General features: G+C 35.2%; 4 protein-coding genes across 5 annotated transcripts; 2 read left to right on the top strand and 2 right to left on the bottom strand.

Annotated features, from left to right (window-relative positions):
- Nucleotides 1-623: 623 nt before the first annotated feature.
- LOC118050142 (uncharacterized) lies at nt 624-3,267 on the bottom strand. The gene is made up of 2 exons (XM_035060390.2): nt 3,256-3,267; nt 624-1,384 (listed from the first exon to the last, which is right to left on the bottom strand). The coding sequence occupies exons 1-2, from the start codon at nt 3,265-3,267 to the stop codon at nt 767-769; spliced, it is 630 nt and encodes a 209-aa protein (XP_034916281.1). The 3' UTR covers nt 624-766.
- Nucleotides 3,268-6,474: 3,207 nt separating this feature from the next.
- On the top strand, nt 6,475-8,494 carry LOC118050124 (flotillin-like protein 4). Its single transcript, XM_035060378.2, has 2 exons — nt 6,475-7,625; nt 7,761-8,494. Exons 1-2 carry the CDS (start codon nt 6,696-6,698, stop codon nt 8,283-8,285), a joined length of 1,455 nt encoding a protein of 484 aa, XP_034916269.1. The 5' UTR covers nt 6,475-6,695; the 3' UTR covers nt 8,286-8,494.
- An 82-nt stretch (nt 8,495-8,576) lies between these two features.
- Nucleotides 8,577-12,406, bottom strand: LOC118050125 (hydroxyproline O-arabinosyltransferase 1). The gene is made up of 8 exons (XM_035060379.2): nt 11,864-12,406; nt 10,966-11,033; nt 10,672-10,873; nt 10,489-10,586; nt 10,329-10,398; nt 10,064-10,135; nt 9,839-9,952; nt 8,577-9,064 (listed from the first exon to the last, which is right to left on the bottom strand). Exons 1-8 carry the CDS (start codon nt 12,257-12,259, stop codon nt 9,005-9,007), a joined length of 1,080 nt encoding a protein of 359 aa, XP_034916270.1. The 5' UTR covers nt 12,260-12,406; the 3' UTR covers nt 8,577-9,004.
- A 1,740-nt stretch (nt 12,407-14,146) lies between these two features.
- On the top strand, nt 14,147-19,468 carry LOC118050235 (uncharacterized). 2 transcript variants are annotated; one of them, XM_035060508.1, is made up of 9 exons: nt 14,147-14,306; nt 14,678-14,883; nt 16,038-16,219; nt 16,334-16,618; nt 16,703-16,761; nt 16,867-16,903; nt 16,981-17,052; nt 18,254-18,578; nt 18,843-19,468. In XM_035060508.1, exons 1-9 carry the CDS (start codon nt 14,207-14,209, stop codon nt 19,218-19,220), a joined length of 1,644 nt encoding a protein of 547 aa, XP_034916399.1. In that variant the 5' UTR covers nt 14,147-14,206; the 3' UTR covers nt 19,221-19,468. The 2 variants fall into 2 exon arrangements, with proteins under 2 accessions (XP_034916399.1, XP_034916398.1); XM_035060507.2 differs by having other exon boundaries at nt 14,675-14,883.
- Nucleotides 19,469-19,646: the final 178 nt, after the last annotated feature.

The raw sequence follows: 19,646 nt of genomic DNA, 5'->3' as shown, positions 1-19,646 counted from the left end.
TGAGTTGAACCTCCTCGTTAGCAAAGCGCATAGCCAGTTTTTATAACTATCAAGTTTTCTTTTCTCTTAATTTTTTTGAATTTAATAAAAATTCAAGGACCCTTTTAGGACTAGTTTCACAATTGAAGATTCTTTTGTAGAGGTTACAGTGTTACTTCGCATGAAAAACTAACAAAATGCCAAATCTTTCAGCAACATTTCTTACAGGACCAAGTTGAATATGTAAGAAAATGACAACTTGCTAATGCAATAAAATAAAAAAAAAGGTTGCAAGACTATTAATTTCACTATGAAATAAGTAAATGATTGGACAGTATTCCATGAGACTCACTTGACTAATATCAAGATCTGGGGTTTTTTTTTTCTTTTTCTATTTCCAGGACGGTCAGGCTCCTTCAAAAGGCAATGTCTAATTTTTTCTATAGCATTTCCTCCGCTCCAACGTCCTTAAATAGCTAATGCCACTCATAGGTGAACTAATTAACTTGCTACTGCAATAAAATCAAGGTGCTTCACCCCATCAAAGCTCTCTTACCAAAATTGAATATATGCCAAAAAATTTTTTAAAAAAAAAGTTAAAGAAAACCATACACTTTGCATAGCAGTATAATTTAAGCTAAATATTAACACTAAATCACATCTTGCTTTATTTTCCCCCCTAAATTTCTTGCTTTTTTAGAATTCAGATCAATGGCCTGTACATGAAAAAACCACAACACCTGGATTACAACAAATAAACCCCACAAACATTCTTGATCCTAAAACATCAGCTCCACAACTGAAGCTCTGTCCTCCTTACCGGCCGGACCACCTCCAATCTCTCCGGCGTGGCAGGAAATCTTGCCCTGAAATTATGATTGAGTGGCAACTCATCTTCTCTGTTAAGATCATCCTCAAAGTTAAGAGAATAACTTCGAGGATCATACCTAAAATCCTCTGAACAATGTCGTTTCCTGTTCTTTCCTATCTTTCCAATCAACCCACGATACTTGTACACGATTTCCAAATCATGGGTTGTCGATTTTAGCCAGGCATATGGAGATCTTGGTGTCTGTGGCTGCAGCTTCCTGCTGTAATTCCCTACATGGTCATGATCTTGATCAAGCGTCTGATGCTGATGGATCATCTCACTGGAGGAGAAGCAACAAAGAGAAGATTTCAGCTTCGCTTTTAGAGAAGCTGGAGAGTCGCTATACTCATTGATCATTGGCATTGCCATTTTTTTCAAAGAATCACTAACAATTTCGGTGGCGTTCAAAGAGATGGGAAATGAAGCTATATTTATAGAGGAAAATTGATTAAAAAAACAAAACGGAAGGATAAGGACGTGTATTTCCTGTGTACAGCTGGAAAAATGCGAAGAAACCGTGGGTGGTGCGTGGCACTGATAAAGTTTATTAAAAAAAAGAAAAAGAAAGTATCGGCAAAGTAAATAACTAGAGTTGTGGTTTATATATATTAAATCTACTTTTGGTGTTAGAGTCAAATGATGATGTTAAAAGGCAAAATCACTTGCCTACAATAAAATTATTTTTCGAAAAGAAAGATAAAAGTTGAAATAAGAATGGGTTTTGCATATAAAAAGCACTACTAGTATTGGATTTTGTTGCTTTGCTTTTGACGAGGATAATGTCATTAAATTTGATTATTGTAGGGTAATTTGATTAGCTTTGTTACTTTGGAAAATCAATTGAGAATCTCATTATAGTTGTGGACTTTATGTGTAAATTATTTATCAAATTGTAGTAATAAATACATAAAAAAATTGAATTTGAGTCACTCACTAATTATATAGTAAATCCAATCCATATTAATATTATTTATATTAATAAGATAATTTTAGAGATAGGATGGAGAGTTATATCATGACTCTTCACTATTAAAAGTTGTGACTCGTCACCCATATAAATACGTCTATTAACAATAACATATAACGATAAAGTGGAAAAAGTCATTTTATTTATTAATAATAGGTAAAGTGGGTCAACAAAGATTAAATCTTATCTCTGAATTATTTTAAAATTATATCATTTACATTGATCTAATATATTCTAGAGTTAAATATTTTTTTTTATAAGTACAACTTCAAGATCTGAATTTTAAAAACTAAAAAATAAAATATACGTTTTTAACCACCATCCCAACCCCTTAAAATTGCTTTCAATTAATATAAAGCATTGGAACAAGTGGTAAATGGACTCGTTTTTTGTTTTATTATCCTGAGTTTAAATTTATAGGAAGATAACAATGAAAAACTTGCCCGTGAACTCAACCGTCCAAAAGTCAATATAACATATTTAAAACCGCACCGAAAATTAAACGGCTTCATTTCAATACATAAAAAATGCTCGCGAGCATCGAACCAATGAAAAAACAAAATAATAATTTATACTTTATACTTGGGAAAGTGATAAAATATATTTAATTTATGGAGGTAAATGACTCTAGATGCGGCGAAAGCAGAGCAGACTGCTGCATTGGATTCCAAGTGACGAGGACAACGTGGCATACAGTGTCGAAGTTAGGGTCAAGATGTCGTACCGTTGAGGAACAGGATGCCTGCCTTCAAACGTTGGATTATGGCTGACATGAGCATTAATAGGAGCAAATTATCTGGGGATTTTTTTTGTGAGAAATATAAGGCTATGAAGCGAATATAACATGTTAAAGAATTGAGAACATTGCAAATATTTGACTGCTTAATTAGAGATTAGGCTTTGTTTAAAGATTTAAACGTTGAAGGTGAAAATGATTGTTGAAGCCAATTAAGAGGTCGGATTGACACTTCTTTTGTCTTAATCAGTTTTTTGCCTCTTTAAGTTTTTATTAAAATGATTGTTAGATATATAGTAAGTGAATCAAGAACTACGTACTAAATATATGATTATGAAATGTCATTAATTAATTGAGGCAGACGAATTCCCGTTAACCATTATGATCTTGGTTTGTCCAGGGGGGTTGCTGATGGCCTATCTTCTGTTGTCATGGCTTCAAGCATTTGTGCCTATACATCAGAGGAAGCTCTTCTAAATCATCCCTACTGCAATAGCAACTCCCTCCATAATCTATATAAAGTCATTGCAAGAAGTTTGGCTTCTTGCAAGCAGGTAGAACTTATGTTAAAGATGTTATGAGGTTCTGAATTTGCTCTTGAAAATCATCGATTCGAGTCCTATAAATTTTAAAATTATTAAAGATTTATATGGTCGTTAACTTCAGAACCTGTAAAATTAATTGAGATATATACAAACTGACCTGAATACTCATGTTAATTTAAAACAAAAAAAATGGCATTAGGCTCATGTACATTCCCCACTTCCTAAATGTAACTCCTTTGATCATATCATTGTTATCACACAAAATCTATTTTTATTGATTGATTCACATTTTTAAATTCAAAATACATTATCCCTTATATTTATATTTATAAGAAAATTATAATCTTTAACCATCATAATCTACCAAGATTCTAATTAATTAGTCTAGATAAATCTCTTTTTTTTATCAAGAATTTCTACGTACACTAAGATTTCATCAAACAACAATGGCTTCAAGGCTAACATTCCTCCCTAGAAGAAACACCTTTCATCGTATTGCTGCTTGATGAGACTCGCTTACAAGTTCGTTAATTGAATTCATTCCAGTATACGTCTAAATATGGTCTGTGAAGAAACGGATCTTCTTGCGATTGTTACTTTGGGTCTGTATAATATGATGGTTTTGAACTATCTGTTTTTCACTTGTTGTGCCCTCTACTCTTTTCTGATTTCTTTTTTCCAAAGTTATTCGTAGCTACATGTTACGACTTGATCATATGATGAGCGTTAAATTTTGCAGGATTTTCAAGGCAGGCTCATCGATCGGTTCCCTCTCTAAAGACAGTGCTGAGTGGTTTTGAGAAAGCTAAGCTACAAAAAGAAGAGTGCAGCGAGAGAGGTATCTATAATTTTCTTGATGAGAAGAAACGCCTCAGATATCCCGGTATTTATACTGTGATCTAATCCTGATGGAGAAAGGATATATTTTCTGATTTATGTAAAATCCGGATTACTGAAGGAGAAACATCGGAGAAGGAGGCACAGAATCCACTTGTTATTAGGACTGCAACATGAAGCTAATATAGTTTGAGCCCAGCGGGCTGCAGAAGGTTGATAAAGCCGGTCCTGATTTCAGCTGCGTCAGTTAATTTAGTCGCAAACATATAAATTTTATCAATTTAATAATAAATGATTTTAAAAAAAACTCATGAATTGAGTCGAATTCATACATGTTTTCTTAACTTTGAGACACTTTATCATAGTTTAGAGTGTAGTAGATCGAATAGCAAATCTAAGAAATGTCCCCCAACTATAGGGTAGTCTCAATCGAGTCTTCAAAGAATTTTGTCTTAATTAGCTCCCCAAAGTTCCTTTAAATTCTCAATCGAGTCCCTTCCTTCATTCACGATTATGAATTCCATCCAAGTTATTCATTCCTTCATTCACGATTATGAAAATGCAAGTTTAATGCTTTCCTATATCTTCTTACCTTTTTTTATATTTTAGAAGATCCCTCTGCTATTTTTTATTACAATACTATTAATGTTACATTATATTTTTTTGATGATTTTAATGTATTAATATCAAAAATTAAAAAAGATATATTTTAATATATTTTTAAAATATAAGATATTCTTAAAGATGACTTTGCACCACAGTGACACCGCATTTTCTTTTAATATGAATTACTGGAGATTGTTAGGTTTCAAGAAGAACATTGATTGACATTAAGCTGGTTCAATGGCATGGATGTCCCCTTTCCCAAAAGGACCTCTCTCATGTAAATCCAAAACAAAAACTACATTGATTATTTTATGTTGTTACTTGCTAATTTCTACTCGCTCGTCTTAAAGACATTGTCTCATTTGACTTCTTACAAGTCATGCCATTTGTTATTAAATTATTAGCTCGAGGACATTTTAATGAGATGGTGATCAAGACTTTGGGGTGGAGGTAGTATACAGTTTTCCATTTTAGGTTTAAACAGGACCCCTGCTTTTTGCCGATCATGATATACTGTACACTGTTACAGGTCTTGAATCTAGTCTCCAGGACTCTGCTGGTGTTGTAATCCAGCCACACATCATGTTCACCTGCTCAGATCAGGAGATTTGAAGGCCTCATAACAGGGCAGCGTGATGGTGCCCTGGAAGTCACCGCACTGAACTTTAATCTTGTTCATCTTTAATATCTTTTCGATTCAAGTCTCGTCCCACCTCTTCATTTAACTTGTGTTCCTTTCTTTCTAAGTTGTAATTTGATGGGGTCACATAGGAGCACTGCAACACCACTCTGCGTGTTTGAAATCTCATTATTAGTGGTGATGGTACTTCCATGGCTTGAAGCTGACCTACTCCCCTGGATTATTCCCTTGCGTTTTCATGACCAAGGGAACTGAATTCTGTCTATTTTTTGAGTCTCAAATGTTTCTCCCACGGCACCACTGTCTCTCCCTATTCTCTGAGTTCCAGCCCATCCCTATTCCTAGAAACTGATTTGAGGTTCCCAGGATGCTTCGTGTCTTAAATGGTCCAGAGTTCTGTTTGATTTGATTTGTTACAACTTGGATAGCCCGTGATCACTTTAAGGGAAGGGAAGCATGCGTTGATTCTGCTCAAACCAAAAGAGAGCATGTCTAGCCTAAAATCATGGACAATATCCTGTCATTAATTCTGTCTTTGAAGCTGATTCTAAGTTTAAATTATATAGCTGTATATTGTAACAGTAGCATAGATTCAGCCCTGTCATTTACATGTTTTCTAAATTACACTCTCAGTTACTCTGTGTATAATATAGAACTTCTATCAATGAAAAATGTGTGGGAAATTTATTCATTGAAATCACAAGTAATACCTGCTCCTCTTATAATCATGACATCCTTATTTCACACACCAATCACTAGGCTGTGAATCTTGGTCCTGTGAGGATGTAAATGGGAAATTTAGCAAGTCGAGATCCGATTTTGAAGTTTGATACGGGAAAAAAAAAATCAATTTAAATAGTGTTAAGTTGGTGTGAAATTGGATTAGATTTCTTAAAGTCAACCAAATTACTAAAACCTGCCTCAAATCAGCCTTATGCTTATCCAGGAAAATTTTATATTCTATCCTTGATACACCTGGAATCAAATCTCAGGGATAATTTATTTCACAAAACCCAATTATTGCAGAAGAAATCCCATTATTCATCTTTTACCATTGGCTCGCTCATGTGTCAACCCTCAAGACTTGGTCTACATAACATCTTGGGTTTCACTAGTAGAGCTAGGTTCATCCATCTGTCAGCATGATCTACTGCGTGGACAATGTCTAGTTTATGCATTGCAGGCTGCCTTAAAAGTCAAGAGCTAGATAATGAAACTATGTGCACCTCCGTCGGATTATATACATCAAACAGAAGAATAAATGCTATATAATATTAAAAAATGGTAACAACTAAGAAATATATGGCTTCGTACCTGGCAAGAATATGGAGACTGGAATGTAAATTCCACGCAAATCTTGAATGATATTCGTTTTTCATAAGAATATATCACAGATATTCCTTCGCCACTGATCATCTCACTGGTATATATTCAACTTTTTAAGTTCATCACAACGTTCTCTTTCAACCCCCCTCTCTGCTTACTTCTGGGCTGATTTGCATATAAATTTAGTAATGTTGTATAAAGTTGCTAGCCCGTCGGAGTATCTGGTGATAACCGGAGTTGGCATCTCAGACATAAAGCTAGCCAAAAAGGGATGGATCCTCCCCGGCCAGTCGTGTTCTGTCTTCGATGTTTCACCGGTCAACTACACCTTCGAAGTCCAGGCTATGAGTGCAGAGAAGCTCCCTTTTGTCCTTCCTGCTGTCTTCACTATTGGCCCTCGTGTAGATGATGAGCAAAGCCTCTTCAGATACGCGAAGCTAATATCTCCACACGACAAACTTTCTAACCATGTTAAAGAGCTTGTCCAGGGTATCATTGAAGGTGAAACTAGAGTCCTCGCTGCTTCCATGACCATGGAAGAGATTTTCAAAGGCACTAAAGACTTTAAACAGGAAGTGTTTGAGAAAGTTCAGCTTGAACTTAATCAGTTTGGATTGTTAATATATAATGCTAATGTTAAACAACTTGTCGATGTTCCTGGGCATGAGTACTTCTCTTACTTGGGTCAAAAGACTCAAATGGAGGCTGCAAATCAAGCTAGAATTGATGTAGCAGAGGCGAAAATGAAGGGAGAGATAGGATCAAAGCAAAGGGAAGGTCGGACACAACAAAATGCGGCGAAAATCGATGCAGAAACGAAGATAATAGCGACACAACGACAAGGAGATGGGAAGAAGGAGGAGATAAAGGTGAAGACTGAGGTTAAGATTTATGAGAACCATAGAGAGGCAGAGGTTGCAGAGGCCAACGCTGATTTGGCAAAGAAGAAGGCCGGATGGTCCATGGAGGCGCAGGTGGCAGAGGTGGAAGCAACAAAGGCTGTGTCACTGAGGGATGCTGAATTGCAAATGGAGGTGGAGAGAATGAATGCTTTGACTAGAACTGAGAAGCTTAAGGCTGAGTTTCTAAGCAAGGCTAGTGTGGAGTATGAAACCAAGGTAATTTTGTCACCATATAATTTCTCAAAAGCTAATTTACCTTCAATTCGATTTAAGCTAAAAAAAAAGGTAAAAAGTAAGTTCAGCAAACAATCATTTTGAATTGCTTCTAACCCAATTTGTTTTACATAAAAGGTTCAAGAAGCAAACTGGGAGCTGTATAGGAAACAGAAAGCAGCAGAAGCAATTCTCTACGAAAAGGAGAAAGAGGCGGATGCACAAAAAGCAATAGCAGATGCAACACTCTATTCCAGACAACAAGTTGCTGATGGAGAACTATATGGCAAGCAAAAGGAAGCTGAAGGGCTTGTAGCACTTGCACAAGCACAAGGAGTCTATCTACGCACCCTTCTAGACGCATTAGGCGGCAATTATGCTGCATTAAGAGATTACTTAATGATCAACAGCGGAATGTATCGAGAGATTGCTAGGATAAACTCAGACGCAGTTCAAGGGCTGCAGCCAAAAATCAGCATTTGGACTACCGGAAACAGTGGGGAGACAAACGATGGAGCTGGGGCAGGCAATGCAATGAAGGAGGTTGCTGGAGTTTATAAGATGCTACCACCATTGTTTAAGACTGTTCAAGAGCAAACTGGAATGCTGCCACCGGCATGGATGGGCTCATTAACCGACTCTAGCAACTCTAATGTGAAATGAACCGTGCTTGCGGCAGATTGGTGAGCTTGTGAATTTGTTAAAATGAACAAGCACTCAATTTCCTCTCCGATTACTTGTGTGAGCGTGTATGCGTCTGTTTTTTTGTTGCGAATAATTTGGATAATATTTTCTTATGTAATCAAATGAATGTAATTCGTATAACTTGTTTTTTCGATTGCATCAATCAGAAGTAAGAGCAATGGATCAAAGCAGGTGGTGTTACATCGCGCCATTTTTAGAATTGCCCATATTATTATTTTCTTTTCCATGCGAGAAGAGAATACTATCATCTGTTCAAAAGTATCAAACATATGGAAAAACGAACATGCCTGTAACAATAAATAATACATGACTCAAAACTAACCAGGTGCAGAAGACGAAGGCTAGTGTGACACAGCATTCAGGAATACTCAAGCAATCGGATATGTATTGGAAGACACTGTAAGTTAGTGTACATCAGCCATTAGTGGCAGTCTGATCCGAATTTATTCGTGTAAGTAGGCATGCTTCTTTTTCGCAATTTAGTACCATCACCAGCCAGAATATTGAGTTTCCTAACTTCCAACGATTACAGAGGCTTGCATGGGATTCAAATTGATGTAGAATACATGCTATTCTTCACAATCTTTTCACATATGGCACCCAAAAATATACCAAGGGCCAACTCGTATCAAGCAGCAAACCCATATTTCCTTGGCAATTTTCAATCAGTCTCCTCTTTAGGATCCCCAGTTTGGAATGTTTGAAGTAGCTTCATTCACCATTTTCACCAGAGTAACCTGCAATGTTATGTTTGCTTAAAAACAAGAAATGGAGCTGACAACAGGACTCCGTTTTACACCTAAGCTCCAATCTCAGAGCTCAACAAATATTGGATTACTCTCCAATATATTAAGCAGGATTATCCATCGCAAAACCAAAATCCAATACATCTGAGGAAACTTTCAGAAATAGTGTCAAACTTTTCTTTTTTTTCATTTTGTGGACAATCTAGCAAAGGGAAAGGAAGACTCAATTCCATATTTTCCCCAAAGTCTCGTTCCCTTAAAGACTATGGCACTATGCCCAAATGGGTGAAGAGAACCTGGAATTTGTCTAAACTTGGTTGCTATACCTACAGCTGACTGTTGTGTAAGCTTAATTTCGACACTACAACAATTTACTATACATTTTTAATGAGCCCATTTGACATTTTTAATCACATAGCAGTTTCGCCCCTCCTCTCAGGCCTCAAGGTGGCAATGCTACTTGCCAGAAACTGACAGTAGTTCCTTAATCTAACACTGAATATGATGCTTGATGGGAATTATATTTTATTTTGCAAGGGTATGCTCCCAAAGTTGCTGTTCACACCCAGGATCTTTGTTGCATAAATTACCCATGCTATACTTAATGGTAAAATGAGCAAAATCTAGAATTTTGGGAAGAATTAGATCCCCATGTAGAAATAAGACAAAAATTAGTGAAAACTGAAAACAACAAAGGGCCAAAACTTTTTGTGCATGGATTTCATGCAGCCACATGTTAGGACCACAAGGTGAGATGAAACATACCACACTATCTGGAACACCTGGTGGAGGCAAGGGAAGGTTTCTTGGGGGTGCAACATTATCATAAGACCTTTTGTCAAACCTCCATTCTCCAATCTTTCCATAGGTTAATTTACCCTGCAAACAAAGAAATAAATCAAGAAGTCAGAAGTTGTTTCTCTTTATCTTTTCTTAATCCTTGAAGTGCATAGAGCATAAAACTGTATTGGTCTATTAACAGCAGACTACCTTCATATCATAGTCACATCCATAAGTGTAATGAATGATGAACTTCTTGCCAACTTCTGTATCCCACGGAGGCTGTCAAAAGATGCAAAATGGGTAACTGCTAGTAAAAGGAAATCCATAAAATTTGAAATGTTGGAAAATGGAACATCATTATGATGTCAGAAAAGGAGAGATTTAGCAATGAACATGAAGTAGCTTAAGGAAATGTTCTACAATTTTTGAGACTACTGTATGATAAAACATGGAAATGCTATTCTAATTATACCTGAATCATGAAGTCCTTGTACAGGATGTTACCAACACCATGTAGAGCAGATGAAACAGCATAAGCATACCTGTATTAATCAAAGAACAAGGGAAAAAGAAAAGGTCAACTGCATACTGTAAGGTATTCACATAAATAGAGTTAACCACAAAAATCTCACATTTCAAGCACCCAGCCAAAAGCTTTATCTGTTTCAGGATCCTTTTTCATTGCCAAGGAGATATTCATCCAAGTGGGAGCAATCTTCTTAAGAGATTCCTGACAAAGTTGCACAGACAATCATGAGAAGGCCAACAACCAGAAGAATAATACATTGTCAGAAAGAACATATTAAAATACAAACCTTTCCAACAATGACAGGAGAATTTCCTATGGGGTCGATGGTTGTTATTGGTCCCTTATCCTCAGGGAAGTACTTTCGGAGGACAGATTCATACTTTTTAGGTTCAATGTAAAAGAAAGGAAATGCAGCTCCAAGGCCACCTTTAGATAGGTTTGGGATGGGCTTAACAATAATATGATCTGGCTCTGCCATCAGTATGTAACTGAGTAAAAAGTAAAATAGCGGAGACAAAGTCAAATTTATTGAAATAAAGATCAACTTGTCACTGAAGCTGGGAAATTTAGCATTTCATACTCTTCTTTTATGTCTGCTTTTTGAAGCCATTGCACAAATGCCCAAGGTCTGTTGAGAACTATATAGCCCTGAGATTGTAAGATTGAGATGAGCAAATCATGGAAATTCAACAAATAAAAACACTGAAAATAAGGAAATTAATATGATCCATTTCTCCCAATTTCCCCTATTGAAGCATGAGAGGGAACGTCATTCTGATTTCTTTTTTTGGCTGAACTAATTTTTCATTTCCAAAACAAAGAGAGCAGGTAGCCATCTGCTTCAAGCCAGAGTCTCTTCAGAATCAGCAACATCTACTATAACACTGTCAACCAATTTACATCAATAATGCACTAACTCCTTACACTATCAATCAATTTATATCTAAACAACAGAATGCCAGCGAGTCACTATGGCCTTATGAAGCTCCACCCTCTAATTTGAGCTCCAAAATGATGAGATGCACCAGACTTTTTCACATCAAGGTTATCTCTCTATGTTACCCATCACGCCTCTCTCTCCAAACAAGGTAAATACAAGCACACACCAACAAATATCAGAAGAAAGTTGACTAAAAATTACTCATATGAATTCAAAAAATTCCCAAAATAAGTCAACGCAAAAGCCAAATTTTAGTCCTAGATCATGAAAATATCCGATGTTTAAAACTCTAACGTGCCTTCTTTGCCTAGGTTTCTTCAGCAACCAAGTAAGTACATAAGCAGTCTTAACCTTACCTAAGGGTTTCAAATCATCAATAGACTGTAATTTCTCAAAAACTTAACAATCTCAAATTCGGTTAACCAAGTTCAAAACTTTAACTAATTCTCAAAGTTAACTGCCTTTAGCGAGCTCTAAAATTCAACCACATGAATCAAGAAACGAATACAAACCCAAATTTCAAAAGAAGAACAAAAACCTGATCCATCCCAGAAGGCAAAGGCTGTGCTATAAAAGTTGGGATTTCCTCCATAAACTTGTCAGGCTTTCCAGAATGCAAGATCCTAGTAAACCCACCCATTTCACTATTGGGTCCATCTTTATGCTTCTTGTACCAATAATACATCACCCTACACTGCCAAGTATTATACACAGAATCAGAAGCTGTCACAGCTGTATGAAACAGTCTCTTTTTACCAGAACTTGATCTTTCGAATGGCATCTTGATAATTGGGTCAACTAAAAGTGATGATCTTGATGATGGACCCGGTAGTTCTTGCTTAAGTGGTGCATTTGCTGATATAAGGATGTTGTATGTTATAAGGGCTGCTGAGAAAGTTATAAGCAGTGAAAAGAAGAGATCCCCACAGCCCATTTTTGTTTCTCTCTCTAAAAACACTTTCTCTCTGTGTTGTATAGGTGTATATGGCTGCTGGAAATGGAGGGGGAGGAGGTGGTGGCTGTTAAAGAAAAGTCGTCATGGAGTTGTTGAGGCCTGAGAGAAGACGCTGACGGGCTGAACTGTTACTGTTGTTATAGAATATTTTTTTTATCCGGACCAGACGACATGTCAGTTACTTTGAGTGATATGTCTTCTGTTACATCATCATTTGAGTGAACTTGGCTAAAGTGTTCACTCTCCTGTGAATATTTGAAAATTAATCTTTGTATTTTTATTTATTTTTTAAATTTTATTTTTAATATTAATATATTAAAAAATAAAAAAATAATTTAAAATCAAACTTTTAAAAAAATACAGATGGAGACAATACCTTATTCTAGGCCAAGGCCGTGCCTGAGCGGCGAGAAGGCTAAGAAGCATCGAAAGCCCAGAAAATAGCCGGCAATTGTGGTCCTCAAAAAATTACTATTTCCTGTTTATAAGAAAAAATAAAAATGAAGGACAAAGATCGTAATTTTTTGGGAAAACTCGCCCCTTCAGGGGTCCATCCAGTTGTTTTCCATTTTGCATTGCAGCCCCATTTCCATCTTTTCACATGGTAGGTTAGAAGTACACATTATTTGGGAAATATATATTAATTTTTAAAAAAATATTAAAAATATATTAATTTAAAATAAAAAAATAAAAAATATATAAAATTTTTTTCAAAAATATTTTTAAAATATAAAACAAACAGAGCCTTATTATTTAATTAATCGAGTTACTAAAAAAATGGAATCAAATTAATTTTATTGTATCAATATCTTAGTTTTTTAAATTTTCATTTTTTTATTAATCATTGGACTAGGTTATATTTAATAATTATGTATAAATGTCTCTCATTCTATATTCATATTTTTTTTATTTCATGTATTATGGTACTTTTTTTATTATGATTTAAAAAATATATAAATTTTAATTTTTTTCATAATTAAAGTTTCAAGAGAGAATCTTCATTATAACTTATATAATTAAATTCTTCGTTCACATTTTTAATAAATTATTTTTCTTTTAAATAAAAAAAACCATTAATATCAGCAAATTTTTTGTTGCATATAAATTAACAGTGAATTTTTCATTGCTAATCAACAACAAAATTAGCATTGCTTTTTCATTGTTGATCTATTAGCAATGGATTTTTTTTGTTGATAAATCAACAATAATAAATCTGCATCTTATATTTTATATTGTTGATTTTGTTGCTGATTTTTATTGGCCATGAACTTTAATTTTATTTGCAATGGATAAGATATTTACTAATCATTTAATTTTTAGTAGTGTGAGCAGTGTTAAATAATTTATCCAATAATTAATTCATCATCCACAACTAACGACCTATGATATACTAAAATTGAGTAATATTATTTAAAAAAATTATATATTAATAAATTTTAAAATAAATATAAATTATAGGATAATTTTAATCTATATTGAAATTATAATATAATAATTCACATTTTTCTTATAATCAAAATTGTGGTTCAACAAATTACAAACTTTTATGTAAAATTCTTCATCATCGTCTTGTCACAAAACAGTCTTCCTTTGTTTTTTTATAGAACTTTCAATTTTTTTACACGTCCATTATCCAATGAGAAAGTAGCCAACAGGCTTTCTCTGTTTTTTTATTGGATGGTTTGAAATGTGATAATAAATTTTTTTAAATATATTTTATATTAAAATAATATTTTTTTTATTTTAAAAAAAAATATTTTTAACATAACATATTAAAAATATTAAATAAATAAATAATCAATTTTTTAAAAAAATTTTAAAATCACGAAATCAATCCGCACCTAAAACTTGTCAGTAAGACGATAACCCTCAAAGAACACAGTAAAGAAAAACAGAGAGCCTCTTTCTTTCCCTCTCTGTGTCATCATGTCATGTCACAGTTTACTTTCATTTACTCTTCTTCTGCTCACCTTTGTCTTCTTTACTTCTTCAACATCCATTCCCTTCTCTGCTCTACCCCCTGCTGGTATACTCTTATAACTTTTCTGTTGAGCTCCACTGTTTCCTCAACATCTGTTTGGTTTCTGAGAAAATATAGTAAGAAAGAAGACTGGACTATTTTAGCTGTACTTTAGTGTGCTCACTTTTTTACGTGACCCCACTAAATGTGCATGTTGAAACTTTTTGACTTAATTAATGCAAGTTTTCATATTTCTTGGAAGCCTAATCTAACATATTTATCTTCGCAAAATCTTGTTTTGTTTTGATTTCATAAATTTTCTCAGCTACCAAACAGAAAATTTTGAAACTTTAACTTTACTTACTCAACGATGGTGTGTTTTAGAAGAAAAGAAAATGCATAAAGTTGTGTCATTTTGTGTTGATTTTGAAAAGCAGTAGCAAGGAGGGAAAATGAAGCTAAGTATGAGGTGGAGTTCTCATGGGGGCCAAGGAGGTCTGTGGTGGAGGCACCCATTAGTGAACCTGTCGAGGACTCACCAGTACTTGTGTTAGCTCCAAAGAGGACTTACAGAAAAGACCCCCTTAATGATTTCAAAAGATACACCGGAGGGTGGAATATCAGTGATCGCCATTACTGGGCTGTAAGTTTATCAATGATCAAACCCCAGTAGAATCATACCATCTCTCTTTGTTTTTATTTTTAGGCACTTCATTATGTGCTATTGTTGCTGCTGTTGCTGTCGCTGTTGCAGGGTTTCAGTCTTAATTACCAGTTTGCAAATGCTAGATTGGATCTTACATTTCTATACAACATGTTGTCATCGTGACAATATGCTACGTGGGGAGAGAAGTAAATTTATGCAGTAATTATCAGTTAATAATATAAATTATATTTTAATTTTTTTAAAAAAAATAAGTTTTTGTTGAGAAATTATGGTAAATTAATAACTTAAGCTATTAAAAGAGATTTTAAAATATAATTTATATTATTTTATAATATATTATTTTAAATAAAATTTTTAAAATTTAAAACTTATACAAGCATATATTATCTTGTGTTTAATTTTTTATTAAATAAATAAAATTAATAAAATTAGAATTTTTTGATTGCTTAGTTATTAAAATTATGATATTATGTTAAAAAATTAATTTAATTTAAAAATTTAAATTATTAAATGATTTTAAAATATAATTTATGTTATTTTTAACAATAACAAGTAATAAAGGCGCTTTAGTGGATATAGAGGAAGTAAATGTCATAATTCTGGAGGAAAGATTCTAATTTGCATTTATTGAGAAAAATGGAAAATTTTGGCTGTACTTAGCAACATTCAATTATTGAATGCTGATTTATGTAATTTTCTAATCAAGCCAATACCAATAGACTTAGATACTAGTGGAAATCAGTATAAATACGTTCTATTACAATTATTCATAGCAATATGCTAGAACCAGAAAGATGGTTTGGTACCAGACAGGGTTAAATGCTACTTGCTTGAAATGTGCCTCGCATAGTGTCCTAATTCTTGAACAAGAAAGATGGTCTTGTCGAGGCAAACGATCGAAGTTGCTCAAAATACAATAACAATATCAAACGTTTATGTACCTTCTAGCAAGTGATGAGAAGTTATTGGTGGATATTATGCTCTAGGAAAACAATTTAGAGTTATTGAGTGGATCTTCTGTATTGGGTTTTACTTGTGTCAAACTAATCACATTCTAATTGCGTGTTTAGTCTAAAGTTTCAGATTTCATTGAGAATTATCTGGTAACTGAAAGTTTTGTTTGAATGCAGTCTGTAGGTTTCACCGCAGCTCCTCTGTTTGCTATTGCTGCAATCTGGTTTCTGGTATTTGGGCTGTGCTTACTGTGTGGTTGCCTTTGTCATTTCTGTTGCAAAAGGCAGCGCTATGGCTACTCTCGAACAGCTTATGCTATCTCCCTCGTTTTCCTCATTCTATTCAGCATATGTGCTATGTAGATGCTTCTCTCTCTTTTACACGCACACGCACACGCACATGCAGGCATGCATGTGCTGACACACGCATCAATCTTATGTAGAGAAACTAATGTTGAATTCTTTGGCTACAGCGTTGGATGTGTTGTTCTATATGCTGCTCAGGAAAGATTCCACAAAAGCACAACAGAAACTTTGGAGTATGTTGTGAATCAAGCAGACACCACTGTCGATAAACTAAAGACCGTGTCAGATTTTATTGCTTCTGCCAAGCTAATCGGAGTTGATCAAGTTTTTCTACCTTCTAATGTCCAAACTGATATTGATCAGATTGGAATAAGAATTAATTCTTCTGCTAGTGTCCTTGCTGAGAAAACTGTGGATAATTCGGATGACATACGTGATCTCTTGGATTCTGTGTAAGTTGAAGGCTACGGCTTATTGCATCTGATTAAGCACTTGATCTTTTTGATCATTTAATGAGCATGTTGGTGTTCATGCAGGAGAGTGGCACTGATCACTACTGCTGCCATTATGCTTCTCCTGACATTTCTTGGATTCTGTAAGCTTAGCTTTTTGTTTCCTTGATAAGAGAAACTCTGAATAAATCTAATGTTTAAAAACTTCTGCGAAGCATATGTAATAATGTTGAGTTTTCGTGTTCCAGTATTTTCAATCTTTGGCATGCGGTTCCTGGTGTACATGTAAGTGATATTCTATCTTTTACTGCCTTTAATTCTTACCTGTTCTCGAGTGATGTGACCTCATAAAATTGCTGCAGCCTTGTCATTGTTGGATGGATTCTTGTTGCTGGAACTTTCATTTTGTGCGGCACCTTCCTTCTTCTCCATAAGTAAGTTATTTACTGCAGATCATAGATATTAACCTGACCTGGCAACCTCGTTGTTGGCCCAGAGTCCAGCATGAGTGGGTGTCTTTCAAACTGTTTTAGATATTGATCCGGTCAAATCTAGATGACTTGGTAGGTCAATCCGTGACGTGGTTGACCTGGCTCAACCTAAGACTCGGCCAGGTCAGCTCCAGTGAATATTTTGTTATTTTTTGTCCAAAATGACTTCATTTTGGGATTGACCTGGATTGAGTTCATGATCCTCAGGTTGACCCAAGCCTGAATTAACATCCTGCTTGGTATTGTTTGTAAGGAGAAGATTAATCTGCAGTTACTATCAACAATTTTTCCAAAAGTTGAATCTGACCAGCCATTTGAAGCTCAGATATTCCCTTGGTCTAAAATATTTCTGATGATTATGTTTGAAACAAGGATAAAACACTTTCACCACATTGGATAGCACACCACACTTAACTTTCATCATCTTTTTTTTGTTTCCAGCTTCTCCAAAATGATTCGCCTATGTATTGTTCTCAGTAATTCCTTTTCCTCTACTGTTTTGTTTCCCATCACCTACTTCTACGGCTGCTTTGGCCAACTGTTAAGCCTCTTCACTGTGCTCACTTCAACTGGAAGCATCCTTTATAGGATGCCATCAGTCTATGGATCCCTCATAGACTCAAAGTTAAAGGATCTTAAAGGGTGTATCATCTGAAAATTGCAAGCCTTATGGATTAATGGAATGGTGGCACATTATGACACGGACATAGCCTTGAAAATGGCCATTGCTGGAGTGATGGGGTGTTGTGATACCAATTATACTGCCTTTTCTACGAGTACGTACTGTCAAGGGCTCAGGAGTTCTCATGTCTCATAATATCGTTTGGTTACAATCTTGGGCAAAAGAGACATAGACAATGGAGACTGTTTTTTCTTATTTCAAATTTATTTTATGTTTTTGTCTCTATCTCTTCAACCAGATATATTTTTGTCGAAGTTATTAGGGATGCTAGCCAAACTCAGCCATACCCTTGTAATCATTGCCGAGCTAGTACTTGAGAGAAAATGGATGTATTCCTTTTAGATTTCTTTTTTTCTTTTTTATTGCTTCATTACTCTTACAAATTCATGGTAAGCCTTTTTCCCTGATTTGTTATTTCTGATCCCTCACCAATTTACAATTATTCTTTCTCTGACATGCTAGTGTGGCTGGAGATACTTGTGTCGCTATGGATCATTGGGTGCACAGCTCCACTGCTCATACAGCTTTAGATGATATACTTCCCTGTGTGGACAAAGCAACTACGCAAGACACCTTGTTAAAGAGCAAGGAAATCACTACCCAACTTGTTGAAGTGGTCAACCAGGTCATCACCAATGTTTCTAATCTTAACTTCTCCCCCAACTTTAAGCCAGTGTACATCAACCAATCTGGTCCGTTGGTACCAATACTTTGCAACCCGTTTTATGCCAACTTGACGCTCCGGCCATGCAGTGCTGGTGAGGTGGACTTGACCAATGCAACACAGGTAATCGATAGAAGCTAGAAACGATTGAAGTTTAAAGATGCATGTATACTAAAGGAAGCATTACTAGGCTATAAAGTAAAAGCAGGATTCAATGACATTTGACAATTTGGGATAGAAAGCAAAGCAGTGAACTCTTGTCAGCCCTTTCCTTCAGCCTAAAAGTTTCCTTCATGACATTACATTTGCAAGGAAACTGAAGAGTTTCACAAACTCGCGTGCGAAAAAATTGAAGAGATATTCAACATTTTCATTTAACTTGTCCAGGTATGGAGTAGCTACGTGTGTCAGGTTTCACCGACTGGGATATGTACCACAACAGGACGTTTGACCCCTACATTCTACAGCCAGATGTCAGCCGCAGTAAACGTGAGCTATGGTTTGAACAATTATGCTCCTTTCCTGGTTGACTTGGGAGACTGCACTTTTGCAAAGGAAACATTCAAAGACATATGTAGGGATCATTGTCCAAGTCTCAGGAGATACAGTAGATGGATATACATAGGTTTGGTAATGGTCTCAACTGCAGTTATGCTTTCTCTAGTCTTCTGGGTCATATATGGCAGAGAAAGGCGGCACCGTGCGTATTCCAAGCAGCTAGTATCTGAACCAGCACAAGGTTCAGAAGGGGAAAAAAATTCCTGAAAAAGCAGAGCACTTCATCATATTGGTTGAAGAGGTTTATTCTGCTTCATTTTGATTTGCTGTTTTGTATATGTGCATGGTAGTTTTTCGTATTTTTCTCCAAGTTGTGATGAAATTATTGTTCAAGTGTAAAACTTCTAACAACATATGCTTTAAGCCTGGTTGTGACATTGTTTCCGTCTTTAAAAGGAGAGCAAGGAAAAGAAATGAACAGGGAATGATGATGCATTTCCTCTCATGTTCGTCAAATTTGCAATGTAAGGAAACCATTTACATGGTCTTGAAAGTATAGTTTGGATATCTGACTCGAAAGTCGGCCCGGTTTCAAGACTCAGTCCATAATAAATTGATAATAAAATGATTTGATTCAGGTCAATCAAAGCTTTTTTCTTAAAAAGAAGAAGAGAGATCTTCAAAAGACATTAT

The sequence above is a fragment of the Populus alba genome, chromosome 6 (genome assembly GCF_005239225.2).
Source record: "Populus alba chromosome 6, ASM523922v2, whole genome shotgun sequence".
Taxonomy (NCBI): Eukaryota; Viridiplantae; Streptophyta; class Magnoliopsida; order Malpighiales; family Salicaceae; genus Populus; species Populus alba.
The sequence above is the reverse complement of the archived record's forward strand: the minus strand, read 5'-3'. Positions and strand labels throughout refer to the sequence as shown.